The sequence below is a fragment of the Pteronotus mesoamericanus genome, unplaced genomic scaffold, assembly GCF_021234165.1.
Source record: "Pteronotus mesoamericanus isolate MK-2021 breed Mesoamerican mustached bat unplaced genomic scaffold, CSHL_Meso_final contig_94, whole genome shotgun sequence".
In the NCBI taxonomy this organism is placed as follows: Eukaryota; Metazoa; Chordata; class Mammalia; order Chiroptera; family Mormoopidae; genus Pteronotus; species Pteronotus mesoamericanus.
Genome location: NW_026555285.1, coordinates 46574355 through 46594205, shown reverse-complemented (window position 1 = coordinate 46594205; position 19851 = coordinate 46574355). Strand labels below are relative to the sequence as shown.

At 43.4% G+C, this 19851-nt stretch overlaps 1 protein-coding gene across 2 annotated transcripts in view; it reads right to left on the bottom strand.

Annotated features, from left to right (window-relative positions):
- WDFY2 (WD repeat and FYVE domain containing 2) overlaps nt 1–19851 on the bottom strand; it is a 124438-nt gene that overhangs the window by 32271 nt on the left and 72316 nt on the right. For both annotated transcript variants that reach the window (XM_054586497.1, XM_054586498.1), the window contains exons 4-5: nt 6978–7032; nt 5023–5173 (exon numbers count right to left, since the gene is read on the bottom strand). In XM_054586497.1, the coding sequence (XP_054442472.1) occupies nt 5023–5173; nt 6978–7032 (206 nt within the window). The remainder of the gene's footprint in view (nt 1–5022; nt 5174–6977; nt 7033–19851) is intronic.

Below are 19851 nucleotides of genomic sequence, written 5' to 3'. Positions count from 1 at the left end.
TTCCCCTTTCCTCACTGGCCATCCAGTGAGAAGACCCACCCCTCGGCCTTGTGAGCGCATCGGAGAGGCAGGAGCAGAGAGGTCTTCTCCGGTGACAATGAGCTGGTAGGCCTGCAATCGTGGGGAAACTATGCACCCTCTTCTCGTGGCCCTGCCAGCCCTTAGAGTGTGTGTGTGTTAAATACTTTGTCCTTCATACATGGAAGATCCAGTGTTGGAATTCTTTGGTGTAAATAAATTTTTGATTTTATTGAGCAAGGAAAAAAAAAAAGACAGAGGAGTCAGGATGATGGGGCTCTTATTGGCCGAAGATAGAACAATATGAGCTTTAAAAAAAAAAGCAGTTTATTGAAATGTACTGAATATATTATTTAAAAAACAAACCAACCTAAGAGTTTATAAAAGATCCCTATTGCAGGTAACCAGGACACTAAATCTCTATCTGAAATTGAAGCACTTAGAGAAATAATTAAGAATTTATGTTGCTTTTCCTGTATCAGTTGTATTTCAGGATAATCAAACAGCCCTACTTAAATGAGGCATGTTAGAGAAGAATTCCAACTACCACAAGTGCAAAAATGACAGGATTACAAAGTCGCCGTTTTGCAACACAAGTGAAAGAGCCTGCTCGGGCAAAGGTCAGCGGTGGGTGCGGCCCTTCCACGAGGGGCTGGCAGGAAGGGACACAACGCAGGGAGCGGCTGCCAGCCCGGCCCCTGGTCAATCTTGGCCTCCCTGGGAGGACCACAGCCCCACACCAAGAGCTCCCTGCTGTGAAGCAATATGGAGCAAAACAGCACAATGACCAAGTGTTCTTGCCAGAAGTTGAATCTGACCTGGGCGAGATCATAGAGGGATTTAGCAGCACAGAGGTGCAGTTCAACGACAACAGTAGGAAGCAGAGGCCAGCAGAGTCGGGGGGTGGGGGTGGGCGTGGAGGGGGACTGTCTGAAGAACTGAGTCAGCACTTCCACAGGGGCGTGGAAAAAGGGGCAGGGTCCCTGCTCCAGGCTGAGAGGCTGAGGAAACAGGACAACCTGACCCAACGTGGAGGCTTGTCTGGACCCGATTTCAAACGAAATCACTACAAAAAGCCATTTTAGAAACAGCAAGTAAAATTTTAAAAATGGATTGATTATTCAACAATCTTAAGGAGTGACTATAGATTTTTAGGAGTAATAACAGCATTATGATTATTTTTACAAGTCCCTATTTTTTTAGAGGTGCACAATGAAGAATGTAAGGAAGGAATGACCCAAGGTCTGGAATTTGCTTTAAAATACTCCAGCAAAAGAAAGCAAAAAGGGATAGAAGAATCAACAGTGGACCCAAATGATTAAGTATGTGGGTGTCCATTTACACCATTTTTTCCAATTTGGTACATGTTTTGAAAATTCTCATAATAAGACTTTAAAAAAAAAAAGTAAAGGAGAACAAAGCATAACAAATTCTTCCAGTCTGAAGAACAAGAGAGAAAAGTTATACTCTACAAACAAGTGTGTGTGTGTAAAACTATATTAAGATTTATACAGAATAAGATCACCTTAAATTTATCTTGAGTAATTAAAAGAACACAGATGAAAAAACAGACTCAATTTGATACCCAGCAGTCTTTATAACTGCAGGTGAGTAATAGAATTCTCTACCAAAAAAAAAAAAAAAGAAAAGAAAGAAAGAAAAAGAAAAAGAAAAAGAAAAAGAAAAAAAGAAGGAACTCAACACAAGCTCTTTGGAAGAGGGTTGAAATAAAATTATGTAGTACAACCTGAAAGCCAGAGTGATTGGCAGTAAGCATGACATGAGGAAATATGAAAATCAAGATAACCTACACAGCTTTCCAGCACTCTTTCCCTGAGTAGGATTAGATCTAAGGAGCTGCTTGGTGGAAAGACATTTCACTACATAGGGTGACATCTTGAAAATATCTCCAACATGAAGAGAATCTTCAAGTGAAGACTACCTGGATTATTCTGTGGAAGCATGAAAAATGTGATCAGACATGGCCAAATGACAAGGCTGAAAGGGGAGACCAGATAAAGCCCTGGTAGATTTACAGACTAGGAAGTAAAGTGGGAGGGGAAGGAAATGGTTCTATTTCCTACCACCAACCTGCCATAGGACCCCGGAGAAAAACCCCCTCTGCTGTACGTGGCTGCGCGGAGGGTGAGCTAAGGGATTATAACCCCCAAATTCTAATTCTGGTTCTGCCAGGTAGCAGTCCTGTGACCTTGAGCCAGTCATTTAAGCTACCTGAGCCTCTGTGAGCCTTGGTTTCTACACCATGAAAATTGAGAATAAGGTCTCTTTGTTTTTACCTCACTTTACTGTATTCATGGCGAACAAAGGAACATTAAATAGAAGAACTATATGAACACTCAGGGACTGCAAATGTAAGGTATTCTTTTTCTCTTCTCTGCATTATTATTATTGTTGTTATTGTTATTATTATTATTGGTGGTGGTGGTGGTATTATAGACCGTTTCATGTTTGAAGCTTCAGATCTTTAGCTAAAGCAACCAAAGATTTTGAGTTTTTTCAGAAATTGATAATTCAATTTGTACACTGGTCAGTCTCTTTGTCTTCCTTTATTCCTCTACTTCAATTCTGGTTATCTTCATTGCATAGTTACTCTCCACTCAAAGGCCTGAAAGACGAGAAAAAAGGCTGAATTCAATGTGATTCCTCCTGTCACTGGCTGGTTTGGATGAAGGACAGAGGTGGAGATGGGAGAGAATTAGTTTGTCTCTAGGAGCCTCTTATCTATACCACCCAGCGTCCGTTATGAAGAGAAATAGGGGTAATGGTATTATTCCGAACATTTTATGTTGTTGCAGACTTGCTTATTCTTCCCTTATCTCTCTCTCTCTCTCTCTCTCACACACACACACACATACACACACAACAAAACAAACAGAAAAACCTGTCACTATGATCAAGAGAAAGAGAGGTGGGGGTGGAGGGTGCCCATGAGAAAATGTGTTTAAAAACCCCAGCACCATAAGGGCTGCTGGTTAACAGCCTGCGCACGGGGCAGAGAACAATGTCCAACCCTGGGAAAGTCCCGAAGTTCTCGGCGCAGACTCTTGGGCGAGCGCAGCTCTGTCACGCCACTGGCGTGCAGCCCTGGGACGCGCGCGCTCCTAGAAGCCGGCGCTGGCACTACGGCTCCACAACTGGAGCCGGGGCAGCAGAGCTGGCGGTCGTGAGGGAATCTTCCGGGAGGGCCTGTCGGTCGGTGGTACTGCAGCTGCCCCGCCACCAGGAGAGCAAGGAGAGCAAGGGCAGACTGGGCAGTCACGGGTGCTGGAAATGAAGCCACTGGGTGTCTCTCATACACACATGCATGCGCGCACGTCTGATATCCAATATTATTATTATTATTATTATTATTATTGGCTTCGTAAACTACATTGTGACCAAAGGAAAGAGCCGAAAAACGAGGGGGGCTTCCAGAGGCCCTGTGAGAGTCAAGACTACCATAGCCAAGAGAAGTTTAATTCTGTGCAATCGTGTTTTGTTTTTTGTTTTTGGATAGTTTAAAAAGTAAACTTCTCAAGGGCAAGATCTATACTTCTCTACTCCTTGGCTTGGTCCAGTGACACAGAAGATGAATCACTTGGCTTGGCAAGCGATAGAGAAGCCAGCGTATTCAGAATAAATTATACAGGTACCTCTGGTCATGCTCACAGAAGGGGATGCAGTGGGACAGGAAAGAGCCACAGTCCAAGCAGGACACCTGGGTTCTGGTGGGGACCTTCCTACACTCTAGCTGGGTGGCCACACGTAGGCGCATGACCCTTCCTGGGCTGCGGCCGACTCCTCTGTCCAACGAGCTGGACGGTGTGATCTCTACAGCCCTTCCAGCTCGAACACCAGGAGAAATCACCGCCCTATCTGCCAGAGAAGTCCTGTGTTTCAATCTAGGCAGTAGGCTCGTCTGAACTGGCTTTTAAAAAGTAAGCTTTGGCATTTCTTTTATTAACAGGTGGTACCACCCTCTCAAAGATAAGTTGATCCTGCTCTTCATTTCTTATCGTCCTCGCTTCTGGTCTTCCTGGTAATTTGTCGCTTTGATAACCTTCCACGAAGGCCATTATTAGTTCCTCCGTGTTGCCCTCCCAGTGGGGGAAGGAAGTGCGCCATTACCCTGTTCACCCACAAATACAGCTACTGCAGGAAACAGCAAGGTACCTTTCGGACTGCTGAGAATCGCTCAATAGGCAGTTTCCAAGTGAGACGAAAATCTGAAAGCAGGTCTTAGTATTTCTTCCAGCTTCGGCTGAGAACTGACCTATCTGCACCTATTCCCTCATCCGCCAGGTGAACAGAGGCTGGTGCTTCTGTACTAAGAAGGCCAGTGCTCTTCCTCCTCCCGTGGCAAGCTTCATCCCTCGGGCCTCACGCGTGGCGGGCCTGGCGTGAGGGTTCTCAGCATTAAACGCAGGTGATCACGGGGAGCACACGGGCCCTGGAAACCTCGGAGACAAAAACACTATCGCTTTACGTACCCCGGAAAAGCCTCGGACCCAGAACAAAGCCCGGAGATGCCACTAACCTAATATGGCCCTAGCATGGCAGCCTCTCAGCAAGTGTTTGAGTGAACAGGAATCCGGTGGGCACTGGTGGCAGCGTTCACAGCCTTAGAATCTACACTTCTGTACAAAAATAAAAGACTGTGCTTCAGTGACGGTTTCCTCTCCACGTCCCACAATTCCTTGCGACGGCGGAGACTCACAGCTGGGCAGTGTTCCCTCCAGCTGTCAGGCTTTGGGTCACAGTGGAACACAGCCACTCCTCAGCGGGGTCTGTTACTTCAAGCGAAATAACCTCACTTTACGGCTCCTGTACGAGGATTTGCTCATTAGAAAAGTCTGTGAGTATCTCAGTCAGCAGGGCAAGTCAGCAAATTAAAAAAAAAAACAACAAAACCCAACTTTCAAGTTGCTCATACCCCAAGTTTTCATGAAAGAAAGAAGCCAGCAGCTAAGTCCCCACCAAGGAATCTCCTCCAGCAAAGGATACTGCAGGCCCGAGGCCCCAGCCCTGGTGCGGTGGCCTCCCAGGCGGCGGCCGCTCTCAGAGCAGTGCCAGGCAAACTGCTTGTCCTGCCCCGTGCTCAGCACCCACTCCAGCTCCAGGACAAACAGGACCATCGTCACTCTGCTCTGATGCGCTGAAAACCAAGAGGCAAGACAGCAACCGTCAGGTCTCCTGAAGGAGGCTGGTGAGGCGTGGTCCAGAGACGCAGCGCCTGTCACCCTCCCCGGACCCAGCAGACACAGGCCAGAAAAGGGGCTCTCATCAGTGGCTGGGGGGCCCCTCTCTAAACGGGCACATCCCAGTTTTGAGGTGATGTGGGTGCCATTCAGCTTGGTGCCACGGGACGGAATCGAGGTGTGGGCTGTGGTCTCATCTAAAAGCCTGACAGAGGGAGGAGCTGATGCCAAGCCTCACGCACTGTTGACGTGACTCAGTCCCCCCACAGGCAGCTGACCGAGGGCTTCAGGTCCTTGCTGACTGTTGACAGGGCCTCCACTCTGTTCCTTAGCTCACAGCACGGCAGCTGCTTCTATCAGAAAAGGGAGCCAGGGAGCAGGAGAGGGCAAGCAGGACAGAAGCCCCCGCCTTTCTGTAATCTAATCTCAGAAGTGATATTCAGTACTTGCCACACTTTAGATCCAGCCTACACTCAAGGAGAGAGACACGAATACTATGAGGCAAAGGTCATTAGGAGCCACCTTACAGGCTTCATACCACAATGTGTCACCTTTTATAAACGGCCTCAACAGTACAACATAATATCCCAAGATTTGTGGCCAAAACAATTTTTAAAAAATTTTAAAGAACAAAAACTCAGGTCATGTAAAGGAAAATAAAAAATGTTTAGGCTAGAAAAGAGAAGGGAAAAAATGGAAAGGGGTTGGAATTTTCATGGCTCTTTTAAAATCACTAAAAAGCTGTCATGTGTAAGAGAGAGTATACTTAGTTTTTGTAGCTCCAATTGCCTGAGCAAAGACCAATAGGGGAACATTCTAGCACTTGGCACACAGCATTATTTTCTGAATTTTTATAGGAGTTTATTTGTGCCAAACTGACGGCACATGCCAGGGGGCAAGATCTCAAATGCTCCCTTATCATGTAACATTTTAATGGCCTGTTGACCCGTCTGTGCCCTCCACATGATTATAAGCTACTTATAGGGCAGAGTCTACATGTCTGGTTCTCTATAAACATAGTTATAGTTTATAACTGCACTCAATAAAAATAGTTACTCAAAAAATACATGAGAACTGATATGTGGGAAAAAGAGAGAATAAATCTATAGGGAAATGAATTTTGATTCAAAATCCCCATCTAAAGGACTCAATTCTTAGCATTTTCCTAAATCAGCATGGGTCGTCTCGAGGTGCCCCGAGGAGATGCTGGGTGACCACGCGGTGTAAATGAGGTCAAGAGGGTTGGATGAAATGACCTCCAAGTGGGAAAAGGTCCACCTCAAATGTTCTGACCCCGTGACCCCGTTGGCCTGGACAAAGAAACCTATCACAAGAATCACTCCTGACCCAGAGGAAGGACGTGGCCTCCGGGACACTGTCGGTGCTGAAGCTGCAGTCCATCCAGAATTCCCTCCCTGAGTCTGCACACGCTGACACCTATAGAGCATTTAGCCAAAAGCAAACTGAGCCCCGTGCGGAGCAACGAGCAGGGTGGTGGGGTGGGCGGGAGGCCAAAGATAAAGCTCTGGAGCCGTGGGGACCAGGTCAGGCCCTGTGCGCACCAGCTCCAGGGCCGCAGGCAAGGCAGCTTGCCTCTCCGGGCCTCTGCGTCTCCCTTCTAAAGTGGGTAAGAGCAACTTCAGCATCTTGCTCCGGTTTGGCCCCCTGCCTATTTTATAGGAAGGCCCCTCCGGTGGCACGGGGAGCCACCAGGGAACCTTCCAGAGTCCAGGCCTGGGAAAGCACTGCTCTCGTTCCTACCTTGGTAGTTTTTCACAGGCGTCATCTTGTTATAATCTTCTGATAAAATAAATTCCTAGAAAAAAGAAGAAATATGCTAAGCGAAAGGGGATTCTTTAAGTGAAGAAATGTATTTTGGAAAACCAGACTGTATAAAGCAAACATCATTGCAGAATTATCGATACATTTAACATTAGTATTTTGCCCATCAACCTAGCATTTATGTCCCTCTTTAAGGTGACAATCATAGCTGGGATTCAACGCAACTGTCATAATGTTTACCTTACAGCACTGGTGGTGACCCGTCTTCTGAGTATGCGTGTGACGAAAACCGGATCAAGCACTGAGTTTTGATACTGATAAACTTTGAAGATAAACCTTATTCAAATTATTTTTCTTTCTTTTTTTTAATCCTCACCTGAGGACACTTTTTTCCATTGTTTTCAGAGAGAGGGGATGTAGGGGGAAGAAGAGAGAGAGAAATGGACAGAGAGAAATGCTGATGTGAGAGAAAAACATTGGTAAGTTTGCCTTCTCGTACGCGCCCTGACTAGGGATCAAACCAGCAACCTGGGTATGTGCCCTGACTAGGAATCGAACCTGCGACGCGTTGGTCTATGGGATGACGCTCCACCTGAGCCACACTGTCCAGGGCAAAGCATTTTTCAACGGTGCCATAGCTAAACATTTACAAGGCTCTGGCCTGTGCCCAAATAGATGGCAATCCTCTACCAGAGGAAAAAAATTACTTTAAAGATTTTATTTCTAGTATCGGTAACTGTTTCCCCTTGCCACAAGCTTCTCAAGGCTGCATCTTGTTCATCCCTGCATCCCCAAGGCAGCTGGCACAGTGGATAATCAATGAATGTTGATTAAATGAATACGTGAAAGGCATCTCTCAATCTGATGAGATTAATTTGAATGTCAAATTTACTCCAAATAAATTTTTATTGGACACATATGTGCTCTGTGGGGACACATCAAAGGCGAGTGTGTTTCACCTGCGTCATCAGCTGTATCCCACCTCATCACGCGTACCTTTGGTCCTCGCACATCATCACAAGAAAAAGGGTGAGTACAGAACAATAAGGTATCTGAGAACCCATTTGCTTAATTTTTATTACAGTATAGTTATAACTGTTCTACTTTATTGTAACTTTTCATTGTTAATCTCTTATTGCGCCTGATTACGCAGTGGAGTTCACCCTCAGTGTGCACGCGCAGGGGAAAGCGCAGCAGCCGGAGGGTTCGGCGCTGTCTGCCGTCGGCCTTTCCCCGGGATCTGAAACCTGCCCTCGGCAGGGAAGGTGGGACGGCTGCACCACCAAGAATGTTACTCACGGAGCGGTTTCCTCTTTAATCTAGGGGTTATTAGGAAAAAACTTATTTATAAGCAGTTATATTTATGGCCAGCTTTTTCTTGCTAATTTTTAGTTTTTCTGGCTTATATAGAAAACATTTTAATTTTTAAAAATTTAGTAAGATTTTCTTCATGGTCAAGATACTACAAGGTTTTGTAAATGTTCCATGGGTAGGAGAAAAATGCTTTCTATCCACAGTTCTAGATCTATTTGTATTATCTCTTTAATGAAATTTGATGATAGTTTTCAAATATTCTATATTTTTACTTATTTGTCTACTTGAATTTCAAATTCAGAGAGATGTACTCAAGAAATAGGCTTTAATTTTAGTGGGTAATATTCTGATAATAAAAGTACTATCTTACTGTACATAAAACAAAAGCTATGAAACAACATCAAGACGGAAATTTAAACTGTCTATAACTCTACCAAATAGTGAAAATTCTTGTTAATATTTTGACTATTTTGCCTTTCAATCTTTTCTCTTGTATACATTAGGACACATTAAATTGGAATGGTAGTACTATTCATACCGTTTTGCAGCGTTCCCTGATAACATCACAAGAACATTCTTGATCATTCTTACCATTCTTAACATTCTTGATCTTTCTTTGAAAATGCAAGTATAAGGGTTACATACTATTCAACTGAATGGCTGTGTCAGACTTTATCTAATTAGTCCCTGATCATTACATTTCTAACACACCAGTTCTTATTATTATAATGAGATTACCCTTATAATCTGTGCCTGTTTTATGATTATTTCCTTTGAATGGTTTTCTAGAAATGGGATTATTGATAAAAGGCACACATCCTTCTAAAGCACTACTTGCATATCACCAATAATTTTCTAAATAGTTTGTGTCCCCTCCATCACTGTATAGAGAAAGCCTGTTTTACTCAATTCTAGCCAGCATGCAAATTCTAAAATCGATACTACTTAGATAAAAAGAGTTAAATTTTTTTAACACTTTAAGATGTTTATTATCCCAAAAATGCAAATTAAAACAACAAGATATCACCCCACTCCTGTCAGAATGGCAACCATAACTAAGTCCGCAAACAGCAAGTGAAGGTGAGGATGCGGCGAAAGGGGAACCCTCGTGCACTGCTGGTGGGAATGCAGACTCGTGCAGCCACTGTGGAAAGCAGTGTAGAGTTGCCTCAAAAAATTAAAAAATTGAACTTCCCTATGACCCAATGATTCCGTTTCTGGGAATATATTCGAAGAAACCCAAAACACTGATTCAAAAGAATATACATACTCCTATGTTCATTGCAGCGTTATTTACAGGAGCCAAGATTTGAATGCAGCCCAAGTGCCCATCCGTAGGTGAGCGGTCAAAAAAAACTGTGGTACTTTCACACAATGGGATTCTGCTCGGCCATAAAAAACAAAACCTTACCTTTTTTGACAGCATAGACGGACCTGGAAATTATTATGCTAATTAATAAATTACTAAGCCAGTCTGAGAAAGACAAATACCATTCAATCTCACTTAAATGTAGAATATAATGAACATAATAAATTAATAAACAAAATAGAAACAGAATCATTGATACATAGAAAAGACTGGCAGGTGTCAAAGGGGAGGGGTATTGAGGGGCTGGGTGAATAAAGGTAAGAGGAATAAGCAAACAAATAATACGTATATAAGCAAGAAAATAAAGTATATACGTATATATACTATATATATACACATATATATACAAAAATATATACTATATATGTATATATATAAATGTATATATATAAACACATAGACACAGACAAGAATATGGTGGCAGCCCAAAGAAAGGGAAGGGGAAGGTGGAAGTGGGCGAAGTCGGGACAGAGAGAGGCTTGGCTTTGGGTGGTGGGCACATGACGCAGCGTGCAGACCATGTTTATGGAGTCGTACACGTGGAACCTGTATGTTTTCATTAACCATGTCACCCCCATAAATTCAATAAAGGAAAAAAACTGATCACAGCAAAAATGATTCAATAATCACTGTAGACATAAAGCACGTATTAACACAGAAGCTATGTGCATAATTTTTCTTCTTAATAATGTGTAGCCGGAGGATCATTATAATAATGTTCTTTTTGCAAGAAAAAAGAAAAATCACATTAAGAATTTTGATTGGAATTGCACTAAACCATTAATTTCAGAAAGAATCGACTTTTAAAAGTCTTTTATGTGTAATTAGCAAATTATTATAATGTTCTTCAACTAAGTTTCACACTTCTTTTTAAGATCATTTTTAGATTCTTGTTAACTTCTGTGAATGGGATTGTTTTTTTATTGGTAAACTCTGAGTAAAAAAGACAGGTTCACGGGTGCTACGTTTGGGCTAAAACTGAGAAAACAGTGGAATCCTAGTTTCTGGGAGAAACACTATGGACCCATTAAAAATCCTGTTTGTAACAATTATAAGGTAGGGCTGGTTACAGCGGACATTTAACACAATCCAAAGGCATGATAACGTACTATTCCATTCCTGAATTTAGAAGGAAAGGGAGAAGGCATGTTTCGGATCAAACTGGGAAAAGAAGAAGAAAAGAGGGACCAAATGGCAAGACCAGTTAGGCTCCAGTGTTAACAGCTGTTATTAATAGCAGGGCTCTGGGCTGGGACGGAGTAAAGACGTTCAGAGTATGCTCCTAAGCTGCTCTGTACATTTGTCAATGCTTTTTTGACTCCTCCCGTCTCTCTGAATTTTTAGGAAAACCAGTTCCTGCAGAATGAGTCAATCAGGTGGTAATCTTACTTAAAAAGAAAAAAATTGGGGGGCAACGTCATACGGAAAGGTTACCGGCATGCCCTGTCATTAAAGAATGTACAAGGCCATGCTTGTGCATACACCTGTCATTCTTAACCTTCTTGTGATGTGTTTCATAAGAACAACAGGGACCTGCTACTGGTTTGTACAACTACCTCTGTCAAGTAGATACCATGGTTCTCACCTGCTAACAGAGGTCATCCTAACTGAGTCAGGTTATTGCTCTGCTGTTTCTCTGTCTACGCAAGAGGCCAGCGGACAGTACTTTGTGTTTCCATGGAAATGAAAGGCATGGTCTTGTTTTTGAGTCATCGTTAGACTCTTACACATCCCAAGCTCCCAGGGATGTCCTCAGTTCTTCTGTGAAACGCAGGAAGAAATGGAACAGAAGACGAGGATGCACAGGACTGTGGTGTAGCTCTGGTTCCACCTCGGGAACCAGGCACGACAGGAGCACAGGCAGCTGCAGCCAACCCTGGGCTAAGCCCAGAGCTACCTGTCTTTTCCTTCTCCCTCCCTTTCCCCCTCCCTCCCTCCTTCTTCGGGGTCCATCCATCTGTTCCCCCCCTTCTCTTTTCAAAGTAATGGTCAACCACTGCAAAATATTTGTAAGAGCTTTTAAACAATCAAGAATAATTAAAATAAAAAAGCAATGAGCTTGGCTCCTCTGCCCTCTGCCCTCTGCGTGGTTACCTGACTCCCCAGTTTCCAGTGTAGGACACTGCCGCCCAGTTCTAAGCAAGGTCCACCCGCTCACCTGTTCAGGTTCAATGAAACAGTTTCTTACTGTAGTTGAAAGTTTGCCAACAACCTTGTATTTCTTAAGATATAGCACTACTTTAGGAACAAAAACATAATTTAAAATTTGATTATTAACTACTGATTATTTGTCCTGTTTGTAGCATCTCAGAGCATGCACACTGACTTACTGCTTGCGAAACCTAACATTTGTGAAGAAAAGTGAACTACAGTCTCTGTGTAGGTTTTTCTCTCCTCCCAGAAAAAGTGCATCACAAACCAATGAGCACAGTCATCCGAAAATAGGAACTCTTAACTCAGCATTCTTTATCAAATATGATAAAGAACGAAGGAAGGAATGTTGTCATTGGCTTAACTGGCCAAAGTCTCACAAAGTAGACAGCTCTTAGGTGCTCTTACATGCGTGCTCACGCAAAGCCACGGCTTAGAGAGGAGGCGCACACACACACACACACACACACACACACACACACACACACACACACCCACAACGTTCCTGGTTGGGAGTAAGGGTCTTCTTTCTGCCTCTGCCTCCATAAAATAAACTCATCTAAAGCCAGAATCTTTTTGAGAGGTGCGGTATTGGTAAACTTCTCATTTTACATTTCCACATAAATCCATTTCTGCATCTGCTTTAGAAATGTTCAGCGTATATCTAAATATATTGCTTAGTGTCTCGATTATTCATTTATATAAGGGCCACTGATTGTTTTAATTAACTGTTGTAAATATAAATAACATTAAACTTACCACCTTAATCATTTGGAAGTATTCAGTTCAATAGTGTTAGGTATATTCACATTGTTGTGCAACAGATCTCTAGTATCTTTTTTATCTTGCAAAACAAACTCTATAACCACTGAACACTAACTCCCCCCCCCCCCCAGCCCTTGGCAATCACCTTTCTAGTTTTTGTTTCATGATTTTAATTGCTTTAGATACTTCTTTTGAGTGGAATTATACAGTATTTGTCCTTTTGCGATAGGCTCATTTCACTTAGCAAAATGTCCATGAGATTCATCACTGTTGTAGCATGTGACCGGATTTCCTTCTTTTTCTATGGCCGCACAATAGTCCATTATATTTTTATACTACACCTTCTCTATCCATCTGAGAATGGACTTTTGGGTTGCTTTTACCTCTTGGCTCTTTGCATGATGCTGCGACGAACATGAGTGTGCACATCTCTCTTCCAGACCCCGCTTTGAATCTTCTGGGAATATGCGCCTAAGTGGGAGTGCGGGATCATAGGGTAAGTCTGTTTTTACTTTTTTAAGGAACTGCCATACATAAGAGGGTGCTTGGTTTTAAATTCAGTATTTGAAAACTATTACTGCCTTTTTTAAAATTGGTTTGAGAGAGAGAGGAAAGGGGGCACAGTGAGAGAGGGACAGAGAGGGAGGGAGGGGGGGAAGGAGAGAGAGACTGATTTGTTGTTCCACTTATTTATATTGGGTTGGCTAAACAATTTGTTTGTTTTTTTCTGTAAAGACGGCTTTAGAAGCGCTTAGTTGTCTCTAACTTCATTCAAAACAATTTTGTCACATCGTATTGTGTCAGCGGTCATATTGGGATGCATTTTTTTAAAAACTTATAAATTGGTAAATTTTTGCGTAGCCTCATCAATACTGAAGACGGAAGAAAGTACACAACAGTTTTTGCGTATTCTGCTTTATTATTTCAAGAAAGGTAAAAAAGCAACTGAAACACAAAAAAAGATGGGTGCCGTGTATAGAGCAGGCACTGTGACTGATCAAACATGTCAAAAGTGGTTTGCGAAGTTTTGTGCTGGAGACTTCCTGCTGCACGATGCTTCAGGCCGGGTGGACCGGTTGAAGTTGACAGCGATCAAATTGAGACATTGAGAACAATCGACATCCTACCACGGGGGAGAGGGCCGACATACTCAAAACCTCCAAACCAATAAAGCTATAGGGAAACATGAAAAATCTGTCTTTTATTTTATAGAAAAAACTAAATGGGCTTTTTGGCCAACCCAATATATTCATTGATTGCTTCTTGCATATACATTCCCTGACAGGTGAGTGAACTCACAACCCTGGCATATCAGGAGGACGCTTTAATCAACCGAGCTACCCGGCCAGGGCTATGACTGCCTTTAAAACTACTTTCTCTTGGACATACTCATGAGGAAGAAAACCGTATGATGATGAAGGCAGAGATCAGAGATGTAGCTACAAGCCAAGGAACCCTAGAGGTTGCCAGCAACCACAAAAGCCGGGAAGAGGCAAGCGAAGATTCTTCCCAGGAGTCTTGAGAGGAAGTATGGACCTGCCAACATGTTGACTCCAGACTTCTGGCCTCCAGGACTATGAAAGAATAAATTTCTGTTGTTTTCAGGGAAAAAAATATCCTGCCTTCTTTTTATTATGGAACACCGTTCCATAATTAACGGTGTCTCCTTGTTTTAGAGTGTCCTCCTGATCAAACTCAAGTCTTAATCACGTGACCTGTGCTCGTCTTTACAATTTACACACTTGTATTATTCCAGATTTCACTTGGGCTCTGCTGGCTGTCAGGAACTCTAGCCAGTAAAGGAGAGATTTGCTCTGAAGAGACAGAGGCCATATAGGGGGGCTACCGGCCAAAGAAGCTGCACCTACCACCCCCCGTCTCTCCTGCAGGCTCGGGCCACCCCTCTTCCTGTAGCTCAGTAGTTCCCTCTGGGTGCTGACTGTTATCCTTTCTCACCCAGCGGGTGGGTCTCTGCTGATGACTCAGCTTCTGTTCCCTCGTAAGTGGAGCGAACATGGGACCACCACAGTCCCTCTCTGTAAGGTAACCTTCCAGCTTCACTTTCTACCCACTGGCTTGCTCTCTTAATACTTCCAGGTTCAAATTCAGGCAGGAATCTGACCAGCCTATGTATCTTTTCTCACTAGGTCCCTAGCCAGTCCACACAAGGCCCCTCACCAGTCTTTCGGCCAAGAATCTACTCTGTTCAACTGATGGACACTGAGAGAAAGCGGTCAGGAGGCAGAAAACATGTCTGCCTCCATCTCTGCCTCAGGGCCTACAGAGGGCAGGCTGAGCACAGGCAGACATCGTGGGTAGCACATCCGGCCCATCTTTACCTGACCACGGCAGGTAAAACGCACACACTAACACTCTTACGCCTGTGCTTCGGGCGCTGTCCACGGTTTAGTGTGCGTGTACACAGACATAAAGTATTCGCCTTGACCTTGGCTCCGATTTTTATTTTCACTTTTATCTTTATTTTATTACGTATATTCTTGCAAGCTTCTGTGATAACTCTCTGAAATCAGATGGAACATAATAAACACATAAACAAACTTATTTTATCTTTTACAGAATTTGACCCTATTTTGAAGGCTATTTTATTCCATAAAATTGCAGTTTCAAAATTATTGAGAAATTTGGAAAAGAAATTCCTGAAAAGTAATGACTTCTGCTTAAATATTTAAATGGGGGCAAACACCTTTATTTCCTAATTCTTTTATAGATGTGAAAAGGTCAAGACCTGGAATTTGTACCTCTTGTCTTTTTATTTAAGGCTGCAGTTTTCAAACTTTTGGGTCTATTGTTTCTTTTAAGAAATTATTGAGAACCTCACAGGTTGTTGTTATTGATATTTATATTAGAAACTGAAACTAAGAAGATTTAAAAATAATTCATTAAAATAATAAATTACATTAATATAAAACAGCTGGATCTTCATATCTGCTTCTGCATTCAATCTATACACTTGTTAAGAAATGAGAGTACAAAAGACAAATAACATCTTAGTATTACGAAGAGCTTTGAATTCACAGACCAGTTTGAGGATACTGGTTCAGTGATTGACCAGACTTTTGGCTTTGATTAATCTTCATTTCAGATTCTGTCATTTTGCCCGCAGACTTCAAAGAATCATTCAAAGAATTGTTTATAAGTTATAAATGAAGGCTTTGATGGCTACCAAACAATGGGACACTCTCTCCACCCGGGATCTCGGTGGTTAGGTGCCTCCCCCCTCCTGTCAAATGCCTGGAGACTCTCATCTTCGCTGGCCACATGTATGTTAGGAAGCAGGGGAAAGAAATGCTTTATCTGCACACCCGCAGCCTCCGCCCCACACTCTGTAAGAAACCCCTCGTCCTGTTTCTGAGAAGACCACCCTGCCACTGTGCATGGCAGCATCGGCAGCAAGGGCAACGAGGAAGGCTTGTGTGACGAGAGCAGCTGCCAGCCTCTCCAGGTTCAAAACATCACAAAGAAACAGATTCAGGTTAACACATTCTTTTGATAAGTTCTCATTCCAACTCAGGTTTATACACATGACACACAAAAGCAATTCCAAGGTCTTCCTGCACCCGCACTGCAGGCCTGGCTGCCCCCTCTCTGCCGTGGCTGGGTGCTTAGTTCAGGTCCTCCCGGGCACCCGCTCTCTTCAGCGGTGCCGTGGTTCTGTGCTTTCCCACCCCGAGCCCCTGTACTGAACGCGAGCAAGTAACCGGACGCAGTGGTTCTTTAATGAGACCTCTCCCAAGAGGAAGGGAGAGAAGATACACAGGCTTGAAATCCGCCACTTCCAAGGCTGCCTCTGGCCAATTTCAGAATGTTAAGGACAAATGCTCTTGGAAGTTATTCGAAGAATGGGGAGTATCCTGCTCAAGGCCACAATCTGAAGCCAAAACAAAGATATGTCACACAAAAAAAGCCACTAAACTAAATATTATGCCCTCATTACCCTTCACAGAGAGTGAAAGAGACTGCATATTTTAAACAACTTCTAAACACAATAAAAAACCCTGCTGTAATATTAAACAGCAAATTACATGAGAGCTCAGTTTACATAAACTTTTATTGTTAATACTTATTTTTTTAAAAAGACTCCAACCTTTTGACAGAATTATGCTGAACAGAAAAAGCTGCCTGCTGAAACTGGAAATTACTGCGCGCCGATGCCATGAAATCCAGCCCGAGCGTGAAGGCCGGCAGCCGCGGCCCTGCCTGGGAAGGCGGCTCGGGAAAGAAGTCTGGACCTTGGGTTGTTCAGTTTTGGATTTCCTGGAATTTCAGTGTTTGTGAGGGGTCTTGGAGGCTGCCTAGCACAATGACTCATTCTTTTTTATCTACTGATCTGTTGACTCACACAAACCTCAGAAAACCTCTTCAAAAGGCTGTATTTTTAAAAATTTTTTATTCTTCAAAAGGATACTGAAACCCCGGGTGAATGTCTCACTGAATTTCTGAGCAAAGGAAAATATTACAGTGCAAAGTCTGAAATAACCCTGCCCTTCGGACAATAGCACATTATAACAAACACAAAAGATGCGCACAAAGTACAACTAATGCCTCCTTCATTGTGCCCCCCAAGGTTAGTGCCTGGAGGCGGGCCTCGCTGTCCCGCTGTGGGCGCAGACCACTGAGAACGGATGCCGGTGGGACAGCAGCGGCTGCCACGGGGGGGGGGGGGGCACGGCGACCGAGAGCGCACTCGGCCTGGGAGGTTTCCTTGCCAAGTACCCTTTCTCTCTAGTCGCTCCCTCCCACACAGTGAGTGATCAGAACCTGACCATCCTTCTCGAACCCAGGCCCCTTCCGATGCACGTCCAACTAAACTACATTTGTGTTGACGGTGGCCTGCACACCCCCACTACCCTAGCCTTTGCCCTAGTCCCTCCTGGGCCAGGACACTGGGCCCTTTCCCCTCTCCTTCCAGGGCGGTTCCTGGGACAGCCCCAGGCAGAATGAATCCTCCCTTTGCTGAAACTCAGGAGACGCTTCTTTCTTGCTCTAGATCACAATCTGCATTAAACTAGAGCTGCCTATGACCAGGTCCTGTCGTCTTTCCTTATAGATTTTAAATGGAAACAAATGGAGTTGTTTTCTTCACACATGCACCTCCCGTATGTCCAGCGTTTCCCCCAGCAGGCCACGCGTGAGAGGTTATCAATAAATATTTATGAAAGAAGGATCATTCCTTGTTGTTTTTTTATCAAGGCAAGAGTTTAACTGTGCTGCTATAATAAACCCGCCTGCCTCAGGGTCTTTGTAATGCCTGTCCCTCTGTCCTAAACACTCGCCCCAGATGTGAGCATGACTCACGGTCCTACCGCCCTCCCACCCTACCCTCCCGCCCCGCCCACCCACTGCCTTTTGATTTCTCTGCTCCAATGAGACGTTCTCAGTGAGGCCTAACATTTGTCCAGCCTTTGGAAAATCTATCACCCGTCACCTCTGCCCCACCCTCACCTTCCCAATCCCCCTTAGCATCTATTCCCTCCTAGCATCTGTAAGTTTTTATATTTCTTGCTTACGAAACACTGACTGGCACACAGTAGCTGCTCCACCTGTTAGTGTGGTGGCAGTAAATAAAGGTGACATTAGGTTTATGTTTTCACGTAGAGAAGACATCAAAAAGGGATTAAATGTTCGTCGATAGTACGCTTGGAAAGAGGAACTAGACTCCTCAATTTGGGGGTTCAAGGCTAACCACAATAGATCTGAATGAAAATATGCACAATTGCCAGACATTCAAATAATTAAAGAAAAAAGGAAGGCAGCCTGACTGCTAAGCTATTCCTTTTTGTCATCAATGCCAGAAAATAGAACAACACCTGGTTTTGACTCAAATCTCAGGACTAATCTAAGTTTTACTTCCTAGGTCAATAGCAAAATACAATAATGTGCTGCTTTATAAAGTCAGCTACAATTAACATATAACATAATTATTAGGTTTAGGTGTACAAAACAATGATTCCATACTTGTATATATTGTGATGTGTTGCTGCTTTATAAAGTTAATTGTTCCTAACCATGCTCTTTGTGCTAAAATGTTATTTTTTCTGGATTGAAACTGACAAATGTTCAGCCTGATTATTTTTCAGATCAGTAAGTATGCAGATAACAAGTAAGGAGCAAAAATAGAAAAAAAATTACATATAAATCCCAGTTTTACTAGTCAAAAATGGTGCTCACAAGAAATAAACTGGTTTAAAAATTATGAGTGTTTAAAAATTATCTTTAAATTTGAGATGGCATATAACTATGTAAAAATACTTTAATTTCAGGTAAAATATTAACCTTATCATGAAGTAGAGTTTATCTTTTCTTGAAATGAATAGAATTTCTGCTATAGAAGTATTAATTATTTATTGAGGCCTTTATAATACAAATTACCTCACATAATCCTCATCACAATCCTATGAGGCACCTATTATTCTTCCCAAATTACCGTGAATAAACTGGGGCTTATGCAGGTAACCAGCATGTCCATCACGCCCAGCTAACGATGACAGAGCTGGGACTCAGGTGCAGATCTCTCTGGAAGCAGTTCATACCTCTAACCCCCGGCCCCCCCGCCCAGGGTATACAGCAAGGCAAAGGGTGTTCAACAATATTTCTCCCACAAACTCTGAGTGAACCCTACCTGACAGAGGATGGAAGAGAAGAATAAGACAACTGCCTCTTCCCCCTCACAGCTGGGGGAAACAAGGGCTTTCGTGAGGATGACTGGAATGTAAGAATGAAAATAAAAGGAGAACTGAATAATACAGACGCAACTAGCCTGCTTTTCACTCATTTGAAAACTATTACTGAGGTTCCCATTTGTGCAAGGCTCCTACAGCGTATTGGAAATAGCAATACATGTAACATTTTCTGCCTTCAAGTTGCTCAGGCTAACGGAGGTCAAGAAAACAAGGAAATTAGCCTTTCTGGCTCCGAGCGGCACCATGGCGGTCGGCAAGAACAGGCACCTCGCGAAAAGGAGCCAAGAAGAGAGCGGTCGATCTGTTTCCTAAGGAAGATTCATGTGATGTGAGCGTGCCAGCCATGTTCAATGTAAGAAACACAGAACACTGGTCACGAGAATTCAGAATTCCTCCTGATGGCCTCAGGGTTGTGCTTCTGACAGGAGCCTGGCTGATCTGCAGAATGATGAAGTTGCTTTTAGAAAATCTAAGCGAACTTCTCAGGGTGTTCAGGGCAAAAACTACCCAATCTCCATGGAATGGATCTTACCTGTGACAAAATTCACTCCAT